This window comes from Lagopus muta, chromosome 11 (genome assembly GCF_023343835.1).
Source record: "Lagopus muta isolate bLagMut1 chromosome 11, bLagMut1 primary, whole genome shotgun sequence".
NCBI lineage: Eukaryota > Metazoa > Chordata > Aves > Galliformes > Phasianidae > Lagopus > Lagopus muta.
The window spans coordinates 9,631,823-9,657,647 of record NC_064443.1 but is presented as its reverse complement, the minus strand read 5'-3'; the positions used below and the strand labels follow the sequence as shown (position 1 = coordinate 9,657,647).

The following is a 25,825-nucleotide window of genomic DNA, read 5'->3' as shown; positions in this document are numbered from 1 at the left end:
TGGGATCAGCAACCAGCAACCTCATTCCATGTGCATGCTCCAGGCTGGCGCTTTTCCAGCTGCCTTGGAAAGGTAACACTGCAGTATTACTCTTGTTGAAATCATCCCCATTCCCTTCCTTGCGGAGGTGAAGCATCTTCAGCAAGGTCACTGCTCCCTCCACGTGTTACATCTGAGGGTGCTGGCAGCTGGAGAGCTTGGGAGTTTGCAGCCAGCGCAGGAGCTTCTGTGCTGCCTCTGCTGCACGCTCCCTGCCTTTGTTCCCTCTCCTGGCTCTGTTTACCTCTCCCACTTTCTCTCCTTTCTCACCCCTCCTCTCTGTGAGCTGGGCACAGTGTTGACTCCCCTGCTCACATCCTTGCCGTTTCCCAAAGGCTGACTGCCCTCTTTAGCATGCAGAGCCTCATCTCCTCCAGGTTACGCAGAGGTGCCGCAAAAATAGAAACGAAAGACAAACGCCCCATTGAAGCAGCTGGCGAGTCCTGGCTCAGTTCCCTGCTCCCTCCCATCTACAGTCACAGGGCTTTATTCGTTTGTGTTTCTTTTTTTCCTACTGCTTCATATGCCTTTTAATATACCAGACTGGGAGGCTGATGGAAGTCGCCTGATCTCCATTCCTCATCCTAAGAGGAAAATGGCTATCCTCTGACTCCTTGGGTTATATTTCTCGTTTCTGCTTCCCTGCCTCCTGTTCAGCTTGTGCTTTGATTCTTGCTTCGCCTCAAAATTGACAGCTACACTGAGCTCCTTCATCAGATGCTTGGAAGAGAGTGTGGGGAGGTGGGGGGGGGGGAAGTGGCAAATCATTGTTTGGTGCCCCAAACCCAGTGTTTGGGTTGTTACCACTGCTGCTGTAGAAGGTACAAAGTGGTGTCAGGATGCTGTCTGGAGATGGTTCCCTGTGGTGTTTGGGCTGGTGCTGGACAAGGGGTTCCCCAGGCCAACCTCTGCCCCATGTGCATGTGGGTCAGGCCCCAAGATGACTTCCTACCCTAGATCCATTCCAGGAAAACCTGGCTTGCTCAGGTTGTGCCTATTAGTCCCTCACTCTTAGTGATGAGATGATGTAGTTTTATCTTGGACTGAGGAGAGCAGAGAGCCTAGTAAACAAGATAATGCAGCTTAGGGGGTTTAAACTGCGTAAACATTTCAGAGTTAAATGAGGGTATACAAAAGCCCAGGGCCTGAGCTTCCCAGAGGAATGGGATTAGCTCTCTGAGTCTCCAGCCTCATCTGCCATCAGGTGTTTGTTGTAGGGTGCTGAGATGGGCTGTGGCCTGCAGGCATCCTGAATGGTGTGTGGATGGTGGAAACAGAATGGCTTGAGTCATCTTTGGAGCTGGCACACAGCTGTGCCTTGAAGCTTTGCCTAGCTGGCTGCAAGTGGCTGTTGTGGTGTGGCTGGAAAGCTGGAGAGTAACATCAGCCACATCTGTGTTCACAGGAGTTGGAGGAAACTGAGGCACTGGGACAGATGAAGAGCTAAAATAGGATGAAGCTATGAGTTTTGCCCACAGCTACACCAAATTTTCTGTGTGGCCGTGGGCCTGCTGTCATCTCTCTCCATCCTTCATCTCTACTGTTTTTGACAACTTTGAGAACATTCCCTTTCTCCTCTCCGCTGCTCTCTGTCATATTTGCTTAAGCTGCAAGCTCCTTCAGATAAGTGCTGTCTCTGGCTCAGCTGCACAGGGCTCAGCAGCACTCTCTGTTAGCAATGCAGACACTGCCAGGTGTCTTATGTCAGGTCGGGAAAGCCCAGCCTTGGCACCAGTGCTTCAGAGCCTGCTGGGCACCATTGAAGCAGCACAGGGCTGCCCTGGCTGGGGCTCTCCGGACCACTGCTCCCACACACGAGGCCTGCAAGTTCTCATTTCCAGCCACAGCATGGCTGTGTGTGGTGTTCTCTGGGAGTTGGCCTGCCTGCAGGGGTGTGCAGGGTGCTTTGGTTGGCCCCGTGGTGCTGCAGCAGCAGCCTCCTGCCCCTGTGATGCTCAGCCTCTTCTGCCGTTTGCTTTTTGTTGCTGTGCTGGCCTCAGCTGATCTTGCCTTGGATCAATAAAACAAACAAATGAGACAGAGAAGTGCAGAAGCCAGCCTCAAGTGAATATGGGGAAGAGTAACCAATATTGTTTTTTGTTCAGTTCAGAGAATTGCAGAAATAGATGGAGAAGGTCAGAGCAAGCACGAGGCATTTCTGGGCTCCCAGCATTCCCAGGACAGGATTGGTAACCAACCTGGCAAGCGAGCAACAATCTCAAAGTACTTTTTTGCTCTAAGAAGCCAATGTTTTCAGTGAGAGCACAGGGGCCAGCCCATCTTCTGTCATCTCTTAACTTTTCTTGTTACTTGCATTAATTTGAATTTGTCCTTCTTGGATGTGGAGTCATAGAACACAGTGGTAGGAAGGAACCTTAGGAAGTTGCCCAGTCAGTGTCCTTGCCTGAAGGCAGATTCAGCTCTGCCTAACTCATTTCAGGCCACATGTATCCAAATCTGCATGCAGCATTCAGGTGATGTCTCAGCCGTGCTGTATAAAATCTGTTTCAAATGCTTCAGGACTGCAAACATTTTCATGTGTGCATTCTGGTGGTATCTCAGAGCTCTTTCTGATACAGGTGTTTGTCCTCTTAGGAAACCATCCGTTAGAAACATCTAATCTTATGTCAGGGAATAGCTGGTGCTAGTGCTCAGGCTGGTAACTTACCACTTTGCAGTGTTCCTTTTTTCGTAACAGTTCTGTTATTTCCATCCTTTGGGTCACCTGGCTGTATTACAGTCTTTCTGTGTAGTGAGGATATCTCCTAGCTTTGTTTCCTTGGCCAGTTTTATGATTGTATTCCCAATTTTTGAGCCAAGGTCACTTAAAATGTTAAACTGCACCAGGTCCAAGGACAGACCTTGAGGATTTCCTCTAATAGCCTCTTTCCAGCACAAGCCTCTGTCAGTTTTCCTACAGCCAATGCCTTACAGTTGCCTTACAATTTCTGAACGAATTGCTGTCTTTCTTTGCTTCTCTTGTAATTCTGCGTGGGCCATCATAGCAGATATTTCACTGAAGCCCAGATGGATTAGATCTGCTGCACTTCTTTTGTCTGGAAAATCAGCTATCAAAGAAAGATACCAAATTAGGCTTCATTTTGGCTTATTCAATTAGTTCAGTTCAGCGACTAGTTCATTTAGAACTGAGAAACTGAGCATAAGCTGAGGAAGCAGGAAAAAATAAATAAAAATCAGCTGTGAAAGGATGAGATCCTCTAGTTTTAATGTGCTGAAGAACAGAGGGCTGGGAAGCTATTGGTTTAGTTCACCCAAATTAGTTACTTCCCTTGCTTAACAAAACTGCTTTAAATGCAAAGCATGATTTGGGAAATGTAGTTTTTCCTTCTGTCTCCATGCTTCTGGTGGTATTTATCAGTTGAATAAAGCCACTTTCCAGATGCTGTTTTCTTGCATTTTGATTGAAGTTTGATATACATGTGAATGTACCTTGACACAAATCACAGTTAAAGGCTCATCTAGGAATGAAGAAGTGTCAGTCAAACTTTCTAATATGTAAAATGGAAATACCAAGTATATAATTGTTGAAACAAAAGTGTTAAATGTCACCTGCCTTCCTGCTTAATGGTCGGTAGTTTTTTGCTGTTAGCTTGCCTTAATTCTTACCTGTGATAGTCAGCTTATCCTCAGGAAAACAAAAAATGTGAATGCAAAATTAAGCTCAAATCAATGGCTTAAAAATAGATTTCCAGGCCGTTGATTTAGAACATGATTAATATTGATGATTTAAATAATTTTGGTTTAAATCAATCCTCCTGCATATAATGTAGCTGCAGACTGGGAGCACTAGGATGAAATCTTGGCTGGGTGACAGTTGAATAGGAAACTCACTGACTTGCAGAGCCAGGATTTTATGCCTTCAGTCTAAGACGTTCCACCTCCTCTGCAGGGTGGATGACTAACAAGGCAGCTCATCCTTTCAAGGAGGCAAAAACCCCCAGAAGGCTGCCCCATCACTGCCCCACTGCAGTGTCAAGGCTGGGTGACTGCTTGGCACTGACTCTTCCTGGATGTGAATGCTCCTCTGTATGCTTCTGAACGTTTCCCCACGTAGCCTGATTTTCCTCCTCAGCTTGGAGTGCAGCCCATCTGAGGGGCAAGTTACCCCACAGGCAGGTTGGTTTAGCAGGAGCAGGTTGTATAGAGAAGAGCAGCTTGCTGGTTGTCAGTTCCCTCTCACTGATATGGGTTTATTGTCACTGTGCAGGAACTTTGTGCCTCTGCCTTGCCTCCTCGGAGGAACCAACCACTGATGGCCTCACTTCAACTTCCCTGCTGGAATTTGCTGTTATGTCCCATCTGGAAGCAATGAATTCTCATGAGCAAACGAGCCCTGAGACTGCAGAGCCTGATCTCATCCCTGGCTCTCTGCATGCTGCCCCGGGATCAGGTTTTGCCAGCGAGGAGAATGAGGAGTCCAAGATCTTACAGCCTCCACAGTACTTCTGGGAAGATGGAGGAGAGCTCAACGAATCCAGCTTGGACTTGGGACCAGCAACAGGTAGGCTATTCTTACCCTGTTCTTTCTCTCTGCCAGGGCTCTGGGGAGGCAAAGAGATGCGGGGATCTGTTCTCCTGCTTTGACATAACTCTCCATAAGAGGGGGTGAGATTAAACGTCAGCTCTATTTTCTCACCTCAGTGCCTGATGTGTCCCCAGTGAACCCTGAGCAAGCACAGGCTTTAGAAACCATGTTCCAGCTGAGGCTTTTTTCCTGAGCTGCTGTGAGGTTCCCTGAGCTGGGAAAAGTATTGCTTCCACCTACTTTTCCATTTGCCTCTAACCCTTCTCTCTCTCTCTCTCTTTCTCTGTCTCTCTCTCTCTTTCTCTGTCTCTCTCTCTCTCTTCTTTCTGTTGCTGTCAATTAATTGTGATCTGAAGGTCTCATGACCCGGGCTCAGAGATCGAGACCATCTTAGGATTTGGGTCCTGGTTGGATCCCCCAGGCCAAATCCTGGATTCCTCTCTCTGTGACTGCAGTAGGGATTTGACCTGACTGAAGACAGCAGCTGCCCCATTGCTCTTGCTGTCCTCCCTGCTCCCTGTTGAGCAAATGAATTGTGTTAGCATTTCAGCTTGCTGTCCTCTTTGGGTATTTTTCACTACTGATCCCCTCGGTGATCTGCTCCCAGATTCGTTGTTGGCTTTGAGACACTCGCAGGGGGAATGATGGGAGGAAGGAGGAGGCGTCTCTGCAGGGTTTCCAGTAGCTTAGGGGATTATTCTGTGTGCTCCTGCTCTTAAGTGTTATGTGAGGCATGTATTAAATGTTACCAGGGGCCAGGTCTGCAGCCCTATCCCTCCTCACTTATCCGGTATCGCTGTGTCCCTCTCAGCAGGTCTGACACAGGTCTGGATTTAGAAGGCACAAGTCTTGTGTTAGTCTTATCTTCATACCCGTTTCTGACCTTAAAAAGACCTGTGCTCACAGAGGGGTGAGAACTGCTGCAGTAATTAGCAGCACTATGGTTCAGGCTGCCTGCTGGGGCCCCAGGCACGCTGTGGAGGGCGAGGGCCTTCCGAGCTTATGTCTCTGAAGCCCTTTCCTCACTGGTGTTGCCCTTAAATCCAGTAGCCGTGTTCCTGCTGTCCTGCTGTTCATGCAGCTCCTGGGTCCTTGCAGTCTTGGCCGTGGGGAAGCTGTGCAGATGCTTCCTCTGCGGTGATGCTCACGGTGGATGTTGCGCGTTCCCACCAGTGCATCCTTGGGACATGCTCTGGCTTAATCTCTCTCACGAGCTGGCAGCATGCTCAGCAACTCTTTTATTTGTGTGCCAGGAGGCACCTGCATGTACTCGCAGCTCTGGACGTGACTTGGAGAACAGCATGTGCTTGTGCATTGAGAGCAAGATGCACTGGGTACCAAATCCAGCCTTGCCTCTTGCACGTGCCTCGCCCCATTTGTATGCAGAACACATTCACCTCTCTTTCCGTTCTCGCCTGCAGTGCTTTCCTACATGAACAGATGTGCTCTTTCAGCTGTCCTGTACACGTGCTCTGCCCTATCTGCTGCCCAGCACTTCAGTGCTTCCAAGCACTGTTTTTTCCCTGGCCATTGCTGTGTCCAGAGCTCGTGTCTCAGTGGTATTTCAGAACCTTGGTTAATAGAACAGTTTGAATTATTCAGGAGCTGGGAGCACATTTCTACTTAAAATTTAATTAGAAACCTGCTGTGTGTCATTTTACAATAAAGGATATTGTAATAGCATCCCTAAATTGGGCAGCCTTCTCTGTCATGCAAAGCCTGTACATGAGACAGACATGCAACCAATGGATCTTATGTTCTGCATGTGTGACAGATGCCATGTGATACCTTGTGGAACTGTGTAATGACATCTGTTAGGTTATTTTCAAGCTATAAATCCATTGAACAGTTTCAAACAGCTGCTATTAAAAAAAAAAAAAAAAGTGTAAGTTCTCCTTACGTTTCTCTCGTTACGATTTCTCTCTGAATGACAGTGGAGGATAGCCTGGCATAGCTGTTAGATCTGCCCCAGGCATAGATTTGAGACCCTGTATCATTTGAGGCAGAAAACAGGATGTTACGCTTACTAGAGAGGGAAAATCCACTGCTGTGAGAGATGTGTAGTGCTGGCTTCCTTCCCTGTTTGGTGTAAGGACATGGGGTTGGAATTGGTGGTCTTACACACAGGCCAGATCTCCAGAGAATTCAAAACTGTATTAGTATTAGTCATCTCTCCTTTTTGTCTGTTCTTCTGAAGCCTGGGGAAAATGCTGTCTTTTTGTGGCTCTGAGGCTGAGAGACATAAAGAAACAATAACATTCTGCAGCTGCTTTTTTGTTTTAAGTGCACTTGAACATCCTTTACAGATATTTCTGGAAAACATGTGGCACGTAGGGCCACCTGTTAGTCCATTAGAAAGTGAGAACAAACTCCCTCTGGCAGAGCACAGCTCAGCCCAGGGCTCTTGATTCCCATGAGTAATGTGCCTTTGCTGATTTATGCTACAGAACAGTAAATCTGTATTGACATCAGTGAGTGTCAGCCTGTGGAAAGACCCTGAGATTTATCTCCTTCCGTCAGAGGATACACGGAAGTGCACGCTTGCTAACCTATCAGTTTATCTTGGCTTTGTTCACATACAGCTACTACCAGGTGGAGCTGCATCTGAAAGAAATAGGTCTGTTGGGAAAATGGATGCCATATTCTACAGAAAGAAGTGGTGGATGACTTGTGCTTCAGCCAAAAGGCAGGTCGGAGGAGCTGTGAACGTGCTGCTTCTGCCCTCTGGCTTCTGGGAAACTCAAAAGCTGCGCGTGTTGACGTTTGGGTTAGATGCTTTGTTTCACCTTTAGTTGGTCTGAGCCACAGTTCAATCTTAAAGATACAGTGGACCTGCAGGGACTTGCATCTGGCTTTGCTCGTCTTCCTTTCCACTTTTTCCGTCTTGTTTTGTCTGAAGGCTACCATACCCATGTGTTTCCTTCTATTTTGCTGGATTTTGTGGGTAAAAGATGAAACATCTCTTCTAGCTTTAGAGGTAGAAGATGGGAGTCATCAAGATTGCAGGTACATTCCAGTCCTGATTCCTGAAGGAGTTGTGTGATGTAGCGTCCATCCTGGTATGACCCTTCCTGGTATGCACCTGGCTTGTGGTCTCAGTTCAGTGAAGTCTTTAGGTTGAGGCAGCCTAATTATTATTCAGTGGGAAGTGTGGGCTCTTGAAAATTGATCCAAGACTTGGGAGAGACTGGTGAATGAAGCACTTAGTTCCTTTCCTCTCTTGCCCAGAAGCTGAGCCTCTGAGGTCTGGAGTGCATCATCACAGCGCCCAGCACGTTGCTGGGCTGCCATGAGATTGCTGGGCTTCCTTACAGATTCTGCACTGCTGGTTCCAAATTGTTCCTGTGAAGTTCGTGGCATGTGCTGGGAGCTATCAAATCTAGTCTTATGGGTTGATGAGCTACTAGGGTGGCATGTGGCGCTTTGGAGGAGGAAGAAAAGTAATCTTTTAATTATTCATAGTAATTAGTGGAAGAGGTTTCCATGAGAGCTAGGATGAGTGGTAGAAGGACAAGGAAGTTAGAAGCACTGTATCTAAAGAAAAATAAGTTTTCCAACCAACTATTGGGATAAAATCTCTTCCATTTCCAACTCTTCTCTGATAGTGAGATTGGCTTCTTTCCTTGATGAATTATTTGCCTCTTTTCAGGGAGATCTCAGTCTCACCCAGCCTTACTGAAATCTGCTGCCTCTTCATCCAGACTGACAGCAAAGCTGCAGTACTTAATACCGTCTTCTACCAAGCCTTAATGAAGTGAAGCACCTGGTAAAGGCTGTCTACATAAGAAGCTTAGTACTGAGCAGCCCCCTGCCTGAGCTCTGCTCCCAAGATGCCTCTTGTCTGTGCCCTGGTTTAATGTGCACTAACACATTAGGTGATCTGTCTTGGGACAAGTGATCTTGACCAAGCCATTGCTTGCAAAGACCAGTGTGTGACAAACGGGGTTTTTCCGTGCATAGGACTATTCTGGTGCAGCTATTTTTGACTGATTCCTTGCGTGGATGAATCTCATTCCTTCTAGCCTTACTGCAGATCATGCATCCAGCAGGAAAAAGGCATGGGGCTGTTTGGGAACAGCTACAGTGCTTTGAAGTGCCCAGTATCCACTGGAGGCAACTTCCAGCATAATGAGTGTAGCCAGTTTGCTGCCTTTGGACTCTCTTAACTATGATGCCTTTGGATGCATCTTGGAGTGGCAGATCGTAACTTCACATACCTGTTCTGGAGGATAAAGGTATTAGCCCCAACTGGCTCAGTTCCAGCACCAGTAATTGCATTTTGCCTCCTTGAAACCCCCCTGCAATTTTAATTAGATGTTGTATACCTTTTCACAGTAAGCCTTGCTGTTCCGTACTGTAAACCAGCAAGAAGATACCACCTCAGAACTGTCTGCATTTTAAGCAGCAGCTAAAATGTGTCTTGCACTTTGAGCTGCGTTGTTGTGATGGGAGCCCAGGAATGTTCTTGTCTTTATTACATTGCCTTCTAGTTATCAGTAATTCAATCACTGGTTAACGTGATCTTCCAGTTTAATCCAATAAAGACCTTATGGTCAAGTTATGTGTACTAAAAATGATGAGTCTCACCCTTTTTCTGAGCTATCTCAGTTGCTTTAAACAGCTAATCTTGGCAAATACAGGTTAGGGAACCTCAGAGGGCAATAACAGAGACCAGTTCTTCTGAATGAAGGAGAAACAGAAGTGTAATGAATTAAATGTCTGGCTGGGGAATCGTGCTCTGGCAGAGTTCCAAGTCCTGGCCCATCTGGGGTCGGGGAAGTTTCAGTATTGATTTTGGAGGAAGCAGAACACGGCCTAAATGGGAGCTCTCACAGGGGTTTGGAGCTCGTGTTTGCTTCTCCCAGGGCAAGTCATCTCCACAGGCAAAGGATGTGAATCTGTGCGACCCAGGCTCAGGTCTGCCTGGGAGAATCAGAGTGCAGGACTTGGAGTGGCAGAATGGCAAGGTGATTTCTATGGAAAATTGTGCCTGAGGGTCTTTTCAAGAGAGCTTGGAAGGCAAAAATATTTGTGGTTTGGTGGGGATGAAGACAGCTGAATGCTGTGATGCAATAAAGCTACTGGAGGAAAGCGTTAAGGGGGCATAACTAAGGCAAGGAGGTGAGGTGAAGGTGTGGAATTTCATATTGATGAACCGGACTCCCAAGGGGGTGTGTGACTGAGAAGCTCTGGAACAGAACATGATGCGGAGTGTAACAGGCAGGCACACCTCATCTGGTCTGTCCCTGCAGGACTGTATGGCTGGAGATGCTGAAATGGTCCCACGGGCAGTCCTGAGCTCTCTTCTTCTGGGAGCAGGTTGGCTCTGTTGCGACTTGGCTGCTTTTGTTTGTGGTTTGTATGGGTGTGTGCCATATAGCATCTCTTCATGTGGTCACGAGTTCCTCTCATTCTTCAGCCTACTGCTGAACTCAGTGGGAGACAGACCATGGCAGGAACAGAGATAATGATGCCCGCTGTTGTTATTTACTCCCCTCCTGGACACTCTTCTGATTGGCAGCCTTCTGCTTCCTTACTGCAGTTTGAGCTGATAAACTAGCTTGACAGATCTGGCAATGCAGCCAGTTCCATAATTCCTTTAACAGAAAGCCCTGCCCTACTTCTGCAGCAGGAACATACACCATCTGAGGCTGTTGGCCTCTCTGTTCCATGAATTCTAATTTTCATGGGCTTCCAGCAAACCTGGTTGATATGGGACTGGGCAGCAGTGACATAGGTAGATGGGAAGGTGCACTTCCATGTGGCCAAGGCATGGGAGCCGGTTGTAGAGGGTCTGCTGAAGGGAGAGGACAACCAGGAGGGCCAGGGGGTTGCACAGTCTAGAAAACTGCTTGCTGAAAGGGAATTGCTAGCTGAACATCGGAATAAGTTGCTAAAAATGGGAGATGCTCTTTGGTATCCATGTAGGGTTTAAGGGAAGGGGAATAAAGGAAAATGCTGAGGAGACATTTCCATTCAGGAAGCACTTAGCTCTGCATTGCATTGGTGAGTGACAGAAATCAGCTTGTCTGGGAAGAGCTGTGGGAAGAAAACCAATGTGGTGACTGAGGTCATACTAAGAAGATGAACAGTGTGGAAAAATTCCTTCCAACTGTAGAATAAGGGTGAAAGAAACTGAAATATGAGTACTTTAAAAAGACCTGATCTTGAGAGGTAGATGGATACCCTCCCTTGGTAGTGAGGCTGTGGAAGATGTTTCCAGACAGGAACTAAGTGTCATCTGAAAAGTCTGGAAGGAAAGGTTCAATGAGAGGTTCATCCCTGAACCTCTATGCTTGGAAAGTGATTGAACTCCTTTGGGAACTAAGTTATATGGAGAGCAGCTTGTTTTAACAGCAGTATAACTGACCAGAAAACCTCAAGATTCAGTGTTCTCCATGAAGATCTCTGTGTTTTGCCTCTTGCCCTACCTGCAAGGTGAGGAGCTGAATAACAGTCTGAGCAAGATACGAAGGGAGTTAAGATTGTGAACTGTGGGGGTCTTACTGAAACAGACAGGAGGATGCTCCTGGTTTAGGATTCATGGTGGTGGAAAGATTGGTGCCAAGTGGGAATGTGAAATTAGTTAGCAAGGAATCTGTCTGCTCCTACATCACTGATTTGTTGCCTCCAAGAAGCAGCTCAAGTTTCAGCTTTCAGCTGCCTTGGAAGACAGGAGCCTGCTGGGTGAGAGTGGGATCGGTTCTCCTGAGCTTCCTTCACTCTGGGGAGAAGGCAGAGGCAGCAGTCTCTCAGGCTTCCTTAGATCTTGTTTCTGAAAAGGCAGCATGGCTGTACTGTGCAGGCTTCCCCTCTCAGGAGCCAGCTAATTGGTGACAGAGCACCTTAAAGAAAGGTTAAATCTGTGACTTCAAAGGAGAGCTGATAGGTTGGGAGCATTCACCACTCCTCTGGGGCAAACCTCATGCTGCTATTGCCCCATTTGTTTTTCTTCTGTGCCCACCTCCTCCTGCTGCAAAGAGAGGCAGGGGAGGGAAGGGAAGAGTCAAGCATAGCTGAGAATGTCTTTAGGTAAGGCAGGTAGCAGAATGGTCGCTTATCCTTTAAAATAACACCTCATCTGACAGCCTTGTTTTAGAGGATGAGACCAGCATTTCCCTCACTTTTCACTCACAGCATGTCAGGATGGGCAGGGCTGCTGCTGAGGTTCATGTTTTTGGTACAGACCTGGAGTATCTCTGAAGCAGCAGAGCCCTGGGGGATGCACTAAACCTTCACCATCTGTCTGCAGGGGGTCTTGACCTGATGTCCTCAATCCTATGGTTTGTGGCCACATCTGCCATTAACCAGCAACTGTGTTTCTGCAGGCACTGAGACGCATAGCTATTGGTAAAGACCTTTGGGAAGACCAGGCAACAGAAGGGAAAGGGGCATAGATCAGGAGAGCCACATCTCAGCTAACAGGAGCATCTTTGTGCATCTTGCCTAGGGCTGAAGGGAGCAGCTTGGTTCTCCCATCAGGAAGGATGGGAAGCAGCAGAGTCTGCAGAAGCAGCATGGGCAGCCCTTGTTGCCAGAGCACATCCAAGGCAATGGAAGTGTTTACTGATGTGGACCTCCCTGCCTGAGAGTTCAGCACTTGCTCCAGCAGCAGTGCTCGATGGCTTGGAGTCAGGGGTGTACAGAGATGCAGATCTTCTCTGTAAGGCATCCAGACGGCAGCTGCCTGCAGCACTCAGTGAAGCATCTACTTTGGCAGGCAGGAGAAGAGATGCAGCCCTTGGGGGTTTCAAACTGTCATTCACTAGCAATAACCAAAGAGTGGGCAGGGTGCTTGTTTCTGGTTGTGGAGGGACTCTCTTCCTTTCCTCTCTCAGAATATGTGTTGTGCTTGTCCTGAGAGAAAGGGAGTTAATTGGGAAGCAAGCTGCTGAAATGGAACTACTCAGATAACAGACAGTTTCCTCAAGAAAAATAAAGACTCCAGCTTAATATGTCTGATCTTACTGATAGTCTCATTCTACAGCTACTCCTTTTTTGGGTTTCCACTGCCTGCTCTGACCTCACATTTGTGAGGTGTCTTCTCCTCAAGCATTTCTCTATGTTTGTCTGGCAACATCACAGGCATTCATTCATGTCAGAGCTACAGAGCAACTTGGAGCTGAAGTTCATCTCTTGTTTCTGACTTCTGTTTCCTTGCAGCAAAGCTGCACCTTAATGAGATGGGAATATCATTAAGCAGATGTTTGTGGGATGGCTTTTCCACTGCAAAGCAATGTATAAACTGGAATTTTACATTTCAAAGATGCCTAGGTTGATTCAGGTTTTGGTGCTATAACCTGGGCATACCAAGGAAAAGGACTTGGTTTGCTGTGCTGTTCTCTTCCCTAGTATTTCCTGTTTAGCTTGTGTCTGCTATTACAATCTATCATGTTTCTGAATCCCATGTGGAATGAATCCCTGAGTCCCAGCCTGATTCCTAACACTCATAATCTCACCTTAGAGATACCAGGTGTTGAAGCTGTTAGTTGCAACTCTAGGAAAACACCTTCAGGGCAGAAAAGAGTGAGAGGAGTAAATACATGAATTTTCCCTAGGGAAAGTGGGTTCATTGGGATGGGATAACAAGCTGGGTAAATACCAGAGTTTGCACTGCACTTACCAGGTGGGTTTGTTCTTTTCAGTGTCTTAAAGATCTCTGCCATTAGACCCTATCTGTGACTAAACGCATGCAATGGGGACAGCTCTCTTGTTCGGAGTTCACAGGTGCTTGGGTTTTGACACAAAGTCTCTTGGATCTCTTTTTTAGACTACAGCTTTTCTGCTGCCTCTCAGAAGGCCCTGCTGAAAAGGAATGGGACACAGACAAAAGAGAACTGGGAAGCAGCCACTGTCCAGACACCAGCAGAATTTGTAGAGCCTGACTTGCACACGCCTTTCTCCAGCACGCTGGAGGAAGAGGAGGGGCTGCTCCCTATAGACCATTCAAGAGGAGGATTGGAGAGCATCCAGACCTCAGAGCCAGAGGTTACATCTTCTGAACCAGTGGACCAAGAAGAGTCTTTGTCCACCCTCCTGTTTTCCACAGCCTCTGCCAGGCCAGATGTTGTGACTGAGGCTGCCATAGGAGGGCAAGAAGAGGACTCTGTTTCTCCTGGCTTAGACCTTGGGAGCAGCATGGGTCCAGGTCTTCTGCCTGTGTCCTCTGTTTTTTCTACAACTCCTGCACAGTCCCCTGGTGTTTCAGAAGAGCAATTTGAGGTGACAACTGGAGATACGTGGGCTGTGGAGGGAGCAGATTCAGAACAGACTGTGACTACCACAAGTCCAGAGCTTTCAGAACCCACGATGGAGGCTGGTGGGGAAGAACATTCAGCCAGAGATGAGTTCTTGGAGACAACAGTGGGGTGGGAGATGCTGGAGCCCACAGTGCTAACTGAACTGGAGCAGACAGCAGAGATGCCTGTGGGGACACGCACTCCTGGAGGCAGCTCCGCAGACTCGCAGACTGTTTTTGGTGGTGAGCATCATCCAGCTTCCTCTGCAGCTCCGTGGGACAGGGCTGATGAGCCTATGCTGAATCCTGTCTGGAATGACACAGAAGTAGCAACAGAGACTGTTACAGCAGAGGGGAGCTTGTCACCACAGGCTGGAGATGCCCGCATGGCCATGCTGCCGACAGAAGTGCCCTGGAATTCAGCACAGGTAGCACTGGGAGGTGGGCAGTGGATTAGAGATAGCAGTGGAGATATTTGATGGGGTGTTGAACTCTTTAACCTTACCACCACCCTGGGTCTGACTGGCGAAAGTAGCTTTTCTGTTTGCCCGACTCAGCCAAAACTAAATTTTGGAGAGGTTTTCAAAGCATTTGTTAAGGGTGTCCATGATTCTTGAAGAAAGCCCTTCCCCCTCACAGCCCTTCTTCCCATCTTCCCTTATGAATTGCTGCCCAAAATATTGCTTCTAAAAAACACCTACCCTCTGGGGCACACATAGCAGCAAGAGCTCCTTGTTTCCTCAGCATTCATTATTGGAAGTGTCAGGACAAAAATGGCCCCAAGGATTTCTGGAAAGGGAGTGAGAAAGAAGTGCTATTTTTGCTGCTGCCTAATGCAGATAACAGATGCGGAGCAGGTGGAGCAGGGTACAGAGATCTATGAGGATGTTTGTCTAGGGGAGCTCATAGGTGAGGAGGTGTGAGGTGAGCTGCAGTTGCAGCAGACTGACAGCTGATAAAAAGATGAGAGGTGGAGGATCAAACTGGCAAAAAAAAAAAAAAAAAGTGCCAGGGAAAGCTTTTGTTCTTTCTGCCCCCAAGGTATTTGGGACCCTGAGCTTTGGAAGCACAGAGGGGCTATCTTGCCTACAAAGTGTATGGATTATTTCACCAGTTTAAGGACTGCACAGGCTCTTTGTTAGGTTTTGTGGTGTGCCGATCACATACTGAATAAGGCTGCAGGCTAGAGAGTTTTCCATTGAGCTCCCCAGAGTAGGTACAGGTGAAAGTTAAGATGGACTGTGGGAAGCTGGCACAGCTTGTCCTTGCCTCATGTGCTTCTGCTAAAATGAAAACACCTGGTGTCCCACATTACAAACAGAAAGATGAATCCTTCCTAATGCAAAAAGTTCAGTTACTTTGAGAAGCACTTCTCTGGGTATGGCACAGCCTCTTGTGTACCCTGTTCTTTCAGCAGGAGAGCTGCATTTGCTATGCAAACCCAGCTATCTTTGTCTTGTCTTTCCAGGTGATCTGCAAAGACTGGAGCAACCTTGCGGGGAAAAACTACATCATCCTGAATATGTCAGATAACATTGACTGTGTAAGTATGTCCACAGAGATTTGATGGTAGGGGAGGAATAGAGCTTAGAGATACAGAGGCAGGCACAGCTCTTGCTGTGTGCTTTCACTACAAAACATTTTAAAAGCATTGATTCTCAAAGTCCCTGTAGAGGCTGTGGAGAGAAAGGCAAAAAATATTCTTGTTCTCCAAATGGGGAAAGAGTGGGTGGAGACAGAATTTCTCTCAAAGTTTACACTACAGCAGTTCCAGAGTGGCTTTTCACTAACTACTGGCTGTTAGTTTGTGCCAACGCTCCCCTGGTTTATCAGGAGACATTAGAGCCTTTAACACTGCACCTCTTACTTGCAGGCAGTGTGGCAGAATTGAGGTCTGATCCTCCTTTCCTCTACTCTTTTTTTCTTTCACTTCCTCTCCTTCCAGGGGACGTTTCTCTGATGGCTCAGAGGAAAAAGGACTCCCTGTTTGCCATGTGAATGGTTCAGTATCAAGAAGCTGTCGCTAAATCTTCCTTAAGTGCCTCTTTTTCCCAACCCCTTATCTTATGTGTTATCTGTGTCTGTTAACCAGTCATGCTCTGCTAATCCAATGCCTGTCCATCCATCCCCATAAAGTTGCAGTTAATTCATGAGTCCAGAGCCCCTTGTGGATCTCTGGCTCATTCACTTCTGGTAGGCCTTTTATCAGGCACTTTGAAACCGGCTGTGAAAGGCTTGAGGTCAAGGTGCCTTTCATAATTCTCAGAAATGATTATAAGCCTGACAGCCTGCGACCAAAATATTTCATCAGGGAACCATATTCTGTCCTTGTGTGTCTGCATTCCTGCTTGCCGCAGCTCCAGCCATGAGCAGAGCAGACTGATTTTGTTACTGCAGGGCGACTCTGCCACTGACCTATTTCCACTAGTGGTGAATTTGTGGTGGTTTGTTTTTTTAGTGTTTACGTGAAATTTTGGGGGGCAGCGAAAGCAGATGATTCACACAATAAAGCTGTTGACTTCACTGTGTAAACCAACACTAAAAATGTTGACTGCTTTAAAGGTAGATTAAAAGCTGGTCTCTTTCCTTCCGACTAGTTTGCCCTTTGGAGAGTTGGAGGCATCTCTGTCACAGTACACAATTGCAACTCAGAAGACCAGCCCTTGAAAACCATATTCCTGCTGCTCTGTTTCTTTTGCATCCACAATTACTCTTTCTAGCATCTCTGTGGAGTTTAAATGCTTATTAATTTTGCATACATGGTAGAGTTCTTCTTTTGGTCTTGTGTTGTTTAAACCACTGGAAGGGTGAGATCTTAAAAGCTGATGTGCTGATGTCTCTTGATAAAATTATGCCTTTACTGTTGAATCCTCAGTTCTGCCATGCTGAAAGAAGATAGTGTCCTGGGATGGGCAGGCCTGAACTGTTCTTCTACTTGATTTAATGTTTCAAAACATATTTCCCAATGAGTGATTTGTGCTTTCTTCTTGTTATTCAAAGGGACACTTGTCGACATACATATTTAACATGAACATTGCTTCATTCCCTTTCTCCCATTACCACTTTGCATGGCTGAAACTGGAATCAAGCTCTTCTCCTTTCCACCACTGTTGACACAGTTTGTTTCTTACCATTTGCTTAGTTTAGGCAGCTCACCAACCCTCTGCCTGTCCCTTTTGTTTTCTGGTTTCTGTATCTGAAGCCTGTATAGTTTGGATTTCTGAGACTGTGAGGCAGAATCTGCATTGCAAGTGCTGTAGCTTAAATTAGCATAGAGATTCTTAAAACATTTCTTGTTTAATGCCTGGTTCACTCCAGAGTCCCAGTGAAAAGCCAAGGGACAGGAGGGAGCCCAGCCCCCTGCAGAGAGGTTACACCTCACACCTTGAATGTTAATGTTCTTCATAGCGCTGGGCATTTACCTGCTGCAGGGTCGATGTCTGTATTGCTGGGTTAAGCTGGCAGCCTCTTCATCTGCTTAATAGGCTCTGGACAGGGCAGTCACTTTAGTCCCTTTAGGCATGTCTCCCACTCAATATACCTGAGAATTTTGTCTTTCAGGACTGTAGGATCTGACCCAGTGGTGGTACCTGGCTGTGTTCAGGAGGTGACCTCTAATTCTACTCATGTGCTTTCAGACTCTTTCACAGCTCCCTTTTCTCTACCAAGGAGAATTCCTCAGTACTCTGCAATCCCTGCTGTTCCTGTGATTAGAAACTTCTCACCTCCATTGCCCCGCTCTAGGGCTATGCTGCTCCCCTTTCCTCCACATCCCTCAGAACAGAACCTCAGGCTGACAGCAGAAGCCACAGCTCCGCAGCACGATGCTGCATCCTTGCACTGCTGCTCCGGCCTCCCTGCTCACTGCTGATGCCAAAACCCATAACCTGATGAGACAAGGCACTGGCAGGCCCTTGTGATTCAGGCCCCAGTCATCGGTGTCTTTTCCAATTAGGCCTTTTTCGGCACAAGCCTGTGCCTGCCTTGAGCGCTTCAAATTGCCATGGCAACAAGAGCTCTCCATTTTATTAATCATCTGTGTGGCCTTCAGGTTGACATGGCAACTGAAGATAAGAATAGAAACGCAGGAGTGGGAAAGCAGTGAAGGAGACTGCCAGGGGATGGCTGGAGCATGTCAGGCCGAGCTGCACACGCTGACCCAGCACTGGCTGCAGGGAAAAGCCTGGCTGCTTCTTGCCTTATGTGATGATGTTGCTTCAGGATTCCTGTGTGCTGGGCTTGGTACAGAGTGGGGTATATGGTGGCCATGGGAGCTCAGGAAGCAGGACAGGTGTGTCCTGAGGGCTGCATGGTTCAGTCTGGGCACTGAGGCTGCTGAAGGAAGCAATGCCCCAGGTTTAGCATTGCTGGCTTTTGGGTGTACCTGATGCAAGGGTTTTTGCCATGCAGTCATGTGAGCCCTGAAGTGCTATACCTGCCGTTCCCACCACAGCTCACCAATGTCTCTTTCCCATGGCAGGAGGAATTTCGGCTGGAGAGGGGTCCCCAGCTGTTGGCTCTGGTGGAGGATGCTTTCTCCAGACAGACAGATGGACTGCAGGACCACTGGATGATCTCTCTGAGCAAACCCAATGAGAATGACAAGCACTTGCTAATGACACTGGCAGGGGAACAGGGTAAGTGCTGAGAGGAGCCTTCCTATGATAGGGGTTGTTTTTAGGGTGCTCCCAAATGGAGATGCTTATCCTTGTTGAAAGGAATTTTTGCTCTTTTTGCCATTCAGTCCCACCTTTTCCCAGCGCTAACAGGATTCAAGGAATGGAGTGGCCTGTTTCTCACTGTTTGCACCAAGCTTGATCTGTGCTTCACTTCCTGCCTTCCTCCCTCCCTGAATTGCCTTCATGTGAACATTTGTCAGCTTTTTCCCTGTGCTTCTGTGCTGTCCTCTGTGAGCAGGCCATTGCTATGGCAGGACATGACAGCCTGCTCTTAGATCACTTTTTAACTTATGGCTTAACTCTCATCTGTACTTGGCCAGTCCTTACAGTGCCTCTCTTGCATTCGCAAAGAAAAAAGAGCTGACAGTAGAGGTAAGTTGTGCTGGTGCATTTTAACATCTTTATCCCCTTCTGAAAGGAGAATGCTTTTTCTATACTGCTTCTGCTTCCTGCTAGAGGCTTCTAATGTTGACATTGTGGCCTATGTGAAGAAAACAGAATTCTAACTTCTAGAAACTTTTAGAAACAAAGTATTTTCTGCTCTGAAAATTGCTTTTCTCAGGTTCCTCTTTGTACTGCTGAACAAGTGAAAGTAGAAATGGACCTATGGGTACCTTGGTGCCTTTAGTATCAGTTCATGCCTGGATTTTTTCCCCTCTTTGAAAAACATTTGGAAGAACTCTTGGTGTTATGGTCCTTGAATTTTCAGTCTCAACCTAGAATACCAATGAACAAAAACGTGTTCCTCTGCTTCCATCCTGTTGGGCATTTCACAGTGATGAGTACATCTAACTCAGTTAAGTTGAGCTGAAAGAGCAGCACTGATCTCTATCTCCTTCTTTACAGGTATCATCCCTACAAAAGATGTTCTCATGGCACTGGGGGATGTTAAGAGGAGCTTAGCTGAGGTAAAAGCCTGTCTTCCTGCATCCATCCTTTAAGACTGGCTATACAATTAAAATAAGTACCTTGCAAACTGGGAGGCATCTCAGTCTAACCAAGTGCTGAACCCACAGCAGGCACACAGATTAATCTGACGCTTGGCAAAGTCCCTTCTACCCCTCTCTGGTAGTTGCCAGATCATCAAATGTTTGTTCCCATTAAGAGAGTGACTGTGGTTTATTCCCTGCCTGCTCTTCTGGCTTAGTTTTGAAGTTGCTTTTCACACATTCATTTGGTTGGGCTACTTGGTCTCATACCTTCCACATTCTTGCCTGTGGCGATGTGAGTGCTGCAGAGCCCCAGAATCAGCCCTGCTTGATCTGCTGATGATGGCTGTTGCCAGTTGCTCAGCCTTTGCTGAAGGAGGTGAGAGAGGTGCCTGTACTAGATGGGACACATTCACACACCTTCCTTCTGCTATCCCAGGGTCTGCGTTTCACTCCTTTTTGATAACTGCCTCCACAAAGGCAGGCAGAGAACCACAGGTGATGGATGCCAGATTCCAATGCTAACTGCCTCCTGTCCTCATGTATTTGCCTCTAATTGTGGGCAACTTGGAAGAGTGAAGAGATGAAGGCAAAATAGTCCCATGATCTGAGTTTGACACTTAGGGACCGAAGGCCTGACTGCTGCTTTTTTTTTTTTCTTTTTTTTTTTCTTTCCCCCTTTTAAACACTCTTCGAGTAATTCTGCTGACTTCAGCATTAGAATTGGGCCACCATCTTGCTGGAAGTCTCCTCTCAGGCTTCTCCCTGTCCTAATAAACTGGAGCAGTTAGATAAAGAAATTAAGTTCTCAGTGTATTATTGATTGGCTTACACTAGAGAAAGTACTAAAAAGTCAACACTGTAGAAATAGTGTGACTGAAGTATCAGCAGCTAGAACTGTCCAGAAAGGATTCGTGTCAGTGTGAGGTTTGAGTTGTGTTCAACAATACCCCCATGTTAACATGCATCCTACACAGTAGCCTTACTGCCTGCCTCTGACTCTCCAGCTCTATCAATAATGAAACACTGCTCACTGCACTGACCTTGGGCCAGCCTGGGCTTGGAAAGAAGAGGGAGGATATTCTCTTACACCCATCATACTTAGTATTGAATTGTTACATAACCAGGCTGGAACTCACCAAGTCATAGGGAACGATGTTGGGTTTTGCTGACAATTAAAAGGGAACTAAATCTTGGATGTTTTCTCCCACGAAAGCCTGGTTGCACATTAGTGTGATCCTTGTGCAAGCAGTCAAGGCAGGATTATGCCCACTGACACTTGGCTGATTGGCCAGCTCTCAAGGAAGATGGTGTTGAACTTGTGTGCCTTCTAGTCATGTAAGGCAGTGAACATACTGACTCCTAACCCTGACTTTTAGTTCCTCTGCCCGCAGTGATGGTCCTGTACTTAAACCCAGAAAACTGAGCAGATCTTACCTGATGGCAGGCCAGGGGATTTAGCTGCTTCTTTCCTTGCTTCCTTTCAGATTGGCATCCAGAACTATTCAACCACCACAAGCTGTCAGTCACATCCCAATCAGACACGCAGTGATTATGGGAAACTCTTTGTGGTACTGGTGATCATTGGCTCCATCTGTGCCATCATCATTGTCTTGGGGCTCATATACAACTGCTGGCAGAAACGCCTGCCAAAGATGAAGAACATGGTGAGCACTGGACAGGTGGGAAAAGTGGTTGGATGAATCTCTTGGGATGAAGGGATCTGGAAAGTTGAGGGAGATTGGTTTCCCTGTCCACTTTGTAGACATAGCTGGATACGCTGCTGGAGCAGCAGGGAAGCTGTTTAGGCATAGGAGAGACGTAAACCTGCACACCTCTTGATGTGCTCAGGATGGTTCTTTTCTGCTGCAGGGTTTGGGCCAGGAATAAATTTAGTGCTCAGCAGCACTAAGACCTATCTTCACTTGTCTCTGTGCTCCTCTCCTTCCTTTGCAGTCACATGGTGAAGAGCTGCGCTTTGTTGAGAATGGCTGCCATGACAACCCCACCTTGGATGTGGCAAGTGACAGCCAGTCAGAAATGCAGGAGAAGAAGCCAAGCGTGAATGGTGGAAACACCATCAATGGCCCCGACAGCTGGGATGTCCTGATCAATAAGCAGGCAAGCGAGGATGTGGATGTGTTTGAGGAAGACACGCATCTTTAGAAAAAGAAGAGAGGGAACAGCCCCCTGAAATATAATTGTCTCCTGTCTTGACTGATGGACCATGGGATCAAGTGGCTTATCAGGAACAACTGAAAGGCTCGGGATGGGTCGAATTTTTTGGGCGAGTTTTCCCGATGGAAGTCCTGAGCCTGAATCTGTTTGGAGCCAGGAGGATCACTGAACAGAGGGAAGCGGGGATGGGTGGGTGGGTAGGTCTCTGTGTGTGTGTTCCTATCAGTAGCACCAATGCTTTCATCACCTTTAAATGCACTTACTGTAGCTCTCTGGTAGTGGCTGAGAGTGACTGGGCTTGAAAAAAAGGAGTTGAGGCTAGGTCTAGCACTGAGAATTCAGCTTTGGGGAATTAATACACTTTGAGAGTCCAGCTGAAATTATGTCAGCCAGATCCTGACCTTGATACACCTGGATTTTTATCTCTAGGTTGCATTCAATCCCTGTAGGTGCTGTAAAACGTATAGGCTGTTCTGGATGGAGGGAGTCACAACTCTGTTGATATCTTGGGCTGAGTTTGCATTCCACTCCATGAAAAGAGGTTTTTGTAGCAGTCTAGGATTCAGATGTTTATGTCTGGGAAGAACATCTCAGTGTCATCTCTTATTTTTCCTCTTCAACCTCACACCCTTAAACAGCCCACATTCCTTTTTCACTTCCACAGCTCCAAGCTGAGCTTGCAAAGTCTGAGCACTTTACCCTTGTTTGGCTGATTGCAGAGAATTTGGTGCCATGGTGCATCATCTCAGCTGGAAGTTTGCTAGTTTGGAGAGTTGCTCAAAAAGGATGTTTACCTGCCTCTTTCACCTAACAGCAATGAAATTAGCAGCAAAGTATCCCTCATCTCAGTCTTAGATTGGCAGCACTTTTCTACTCCCATTCCATTTTCCAGGATAATTTGGTTTCAGTTAATCTTTTCAAGGTAAGCATAAGGGCTATGGGAGGTTTTTAACAGAGAGAAAAGTGAAAACTCAAACTGATAAATTTCTGGCCCTTTTGTTTCCTTTCCAGGATCCTGCCTTGAAGTGTGAAGTGTCTAATATCATATTGGTGTAAATCAGGGTAACTCTTCAAAATTGCTGCATTCAAACAAGTGTAAAAGCCTGTTTAGATGAGAAGCAGATCTAAGAGCTCCCCAGTGAATGTTTTTCAGGCATGCCTCAGGCAATTTTGAGGCCCCAGCTCCCTGAAGATGTGTGATAAAAGGCACGTGAATGTGCATAATTGTTCTTTGAGCTCTGTCTAAATCAAGACTTGGAACTACTTTCAAGCCTGGAATCCCAGAACATTTGTTTCTTCTATTAGCAGGGATTGAGGGACTTGCTTAGGTCAGTGGCAAAGCTATTCCTGTCCATTATGGTGATCTGCTTCCTTGCAGCTCACGTTTGGTCTTTAAGGAGGCCTTTTACAGAAAGATTCCAGATATGCAGTCTGTAAATCTGTCTCTGTATGTATAGGTATTTTTAGCATATCCATCCCTGATGTAAGTCCCTAAAGTCAAGGTACAAAAGAGTCTGTTTCATTTTGCATAGCGCTTTGCATACAAACTGAATCACAGATCACCTTGATGTAGGACCATTCAAGAAAAGTCACGGCCTTTGGTTTCCTATCCAGATTCCAATTTTCAGTGTTTATTCCACCTCTGTACTTTTCCCTTGTGTTGTGTAAGAGATGGTGACCACCAGCTCCTTTTATATCTTGTTGGCAGAGCTGCAGAGATACCCAGAGGAGTTCCCTCTCCTGCCCTAGCAGTTGATAATGGGTGGCAGGTGTGGGGGAGCAGTGAGTGCACACGGATGGCCACGTGTGGCCCTTTGCTGACCATCCCTCACTGACGACTCCTGCTGAATTTGGTGGGTTCGTGCAGTGAAACTGCACAAGTTCATTGGCTGTGTTGATGGCATTTTGGGCTTCACAGGATTAAATGCGAGTTGTTCATATAATATGGTGAGTAAATTTAAAGCATGGAGTTTAAATTTGAGTTTGTATAGCACTTAGTATAACAGGGCCTGGCATGGCTGTGGCCTTTAGGGAGTTTCACTGTATAAATGTTTCTAAATCCAGTAATCTTCACTAAATATGTTTTTTTTGTTTGTTTGTTTTTTTAACCCAGTGGCTGTTATGAAGGTACAGCCACCAGTCAGATGTGGATTAGTTCACACACGAAAGACTTTGTTGGTGCACTTCATTGCTAGGAGCTGCTTTGCTGCCTCCTTTTCTCTCTGCGCTATTAAGAAAAACAACCAGGTGCTGATAAAGTGAGCTTCTTGCTGGACTCAGCACCTCCTGATCTGGTCTAAGTCTTCAAATTCTAAAGAAAGCAAGGAGGATACTGAGGCTTATTAATAACCTAGCAAATCCTCCTGGTTTGCTGCCCTGGGTTTTTACAGCCTGACTGTGTTTTAGAGCCTGTAGTGGATTCCTCTGAATCTGGAGTGCTCCAGGGTTTCTTGAGAATGCCTGAGGGTGGCTATCACAAAGGCCAGAACAATATTCTGATGTCCCTGGCAGGGTGCACTTGGCTATATGATCTCAGTTTATCTCCAGAAATCTACTGGCTAATAGCATTTCATTGTAGTCTGGTGATCTTTTTATTCCTTTTCCACTTGTTTTTTTTTTTCCTCTGTATCATTTTTTGCACTAGGCCGATTTGTTAAGTCAATTGCACTGTTGTCCTCTCCTGCAAGCCCTGCAGATGGGTCACTTCCTGGCACATGCAGGCTGGGAAGTGCTGTAGAAAGGCTACCTGTAGCCCGTTTCACTTTGTTGTTCAGAGCTTGGGTCCAGGTCTCTACAGGGAGGACTTAAAAAGGAAGAGAGACTTTATCAGTTGTTATGGGAAACTTTTCTATCAATTTAATGTAGTTAAACTTGTTTTTAACAAAGACTGTCAAAGCCGGTCTTCTCAGAGGGGTGCACCAGGCTCCAGAGCAGACAGAAGACAGAGTAATTCCAGGAAAAGTGTTTTCCACCTCCCAGGACTTTGCTGTGGTCCCATCTGTCAAACGTTTGATCGCACTGACACCTGGTGGCTGCTGAAGAGTCGGAAACAAAAAATTAAAAAAGGACTTTCTTCCCTTCTCTTTATCTGCGGATATTTGTTTCCTGTGACTTGCCTAGAACAGTCACCTGCTTTACTCACAGGGGCTGCCATGACACTGAGCACGGATGGGATGATTTGTGCAAGGATGTCGTTGTCTGCAAAGTGATGAGATGGGACGTTCTCCTGTGTCACCAGTAGGGGCCCTGGACAGCAATCCCAGCCTCATGGCTCCTTCTGCCCCCCTTCTCCTCCAGGACTACAGCCAAAAGTTGGAGGCTCTGCTTGGAAACAAATGTGGTTTGTCAGAACTCAGTGGGTGCTGGCATGAGTGACTCTGTGCCCCAGAGCTGCAGTGCTGGTGTCGGCCGGATGTGTGGACATGGGCAGAACGACTCCACCTCTGTGGGACAGTAGCCAGGTGGGGTAGGGATGGCCCAGCTTCAGATTGCTTCCAGATCTTGCTGAGATGTCCTGAATGGGGTCTGTAAAGAAGGGTGTAGAAACACACGTGCTGAGTCTTTGACTCCTGCAGCCTGCCTCGTGGTGTGGCAGGTGGAGAGAGAGCTGCCTGCTAATTGCTGAGCTGTGCTATCTGTAACGCAAGCTGCCAGCATTCTACCTGTCACCTGGCAGTGTGCAGTGTGAAATAGAGGCAACAGCAATGCATGGATGATGGCTCCATGACCTTGAAGCAGCGCAGCAGCATCCCACCATGGCTGGTGCGTTCTGCAGCTCCTCTGTTGCCAGTTCTCTGCAGGGGCCGAGGAGCAGCTCAGCGCTTTGCCCTGCTGGCAGGCTTTCTGTGAGCCCAGCCCGGCCACCTTCTCGCAGCCCTCCTTCCTGCTGGACCCCTGGCTGGCCGCCAGCCCTGGCGACTCCTTGGGCAATACAAACACTCGTGTCTGGCCCTGCAAGCGCCGAGGCCGTGGTTTTGGTTTCTTTGCAATAAAACGCACCTCTGTGGTGTCTGACCACTGACCCGAGTGGCCTCTGCTTCTCTGTCTTGTTCGTCTTCCCTAAACTTCGTCTCTTGGAGCGAGGTCCCTCGACTCTGCCAGCAGCACAGCCGGCCCGTCCCCCGTCCCCTGCCCGTTCTGACCCGAGTGCAGCCCCTGCTCTTGCTCCCGTTCCACGCGCAGTCCCCGCGTTCCTCTTCGGACCTCCAGCTGCAGG

The 25,825-nt window shown here is 47.2% G+C and overlaps 1 protein-coding gene across 1 annotated transcript in view; it reads left to right on the top strand.

Annotated features, from left to right (window-relative positions):
* PODXL2 (podocalyxin like 2) overlaps positions 1-25,628 on the top strand; it is a 31,333-nt gene extending 5,705 nt beyond the window's left edge. The window contains exons 2-8 of the mRNA XM_048957885.1: positions 4,268-4,561; positions 13,356-14,251; positions 15,292-15,366; positions 18,304-18,460; positions 19,349-19,410; positions 20,919-21,098; positions 21,388-25,628. Coding sequence (XP_048813842.1) covers positions 4,268-4,561; positions 13,356-14,251; positions 15,292-15,366; positions 18,304-18,460; positions 19,349-19,410; positions 20,919-21,098; positions 21,388-21,597 — 1,874 coding nt within the window. The 3' untranslated portion in view covers positions 21,598-25,628. The remainder of the gene's footprint in view (positions 1-4,267; positions 4,562-13,355; positions 14,252-15,291; positions 15,367-18,303; positions 18,461-19,348; positions 19,411-20,918; positions 21,099-21,387) is intronic.
* The last annotated feature ends 197 nt before the right edge of the window (positions 25,629-25,825 follow it).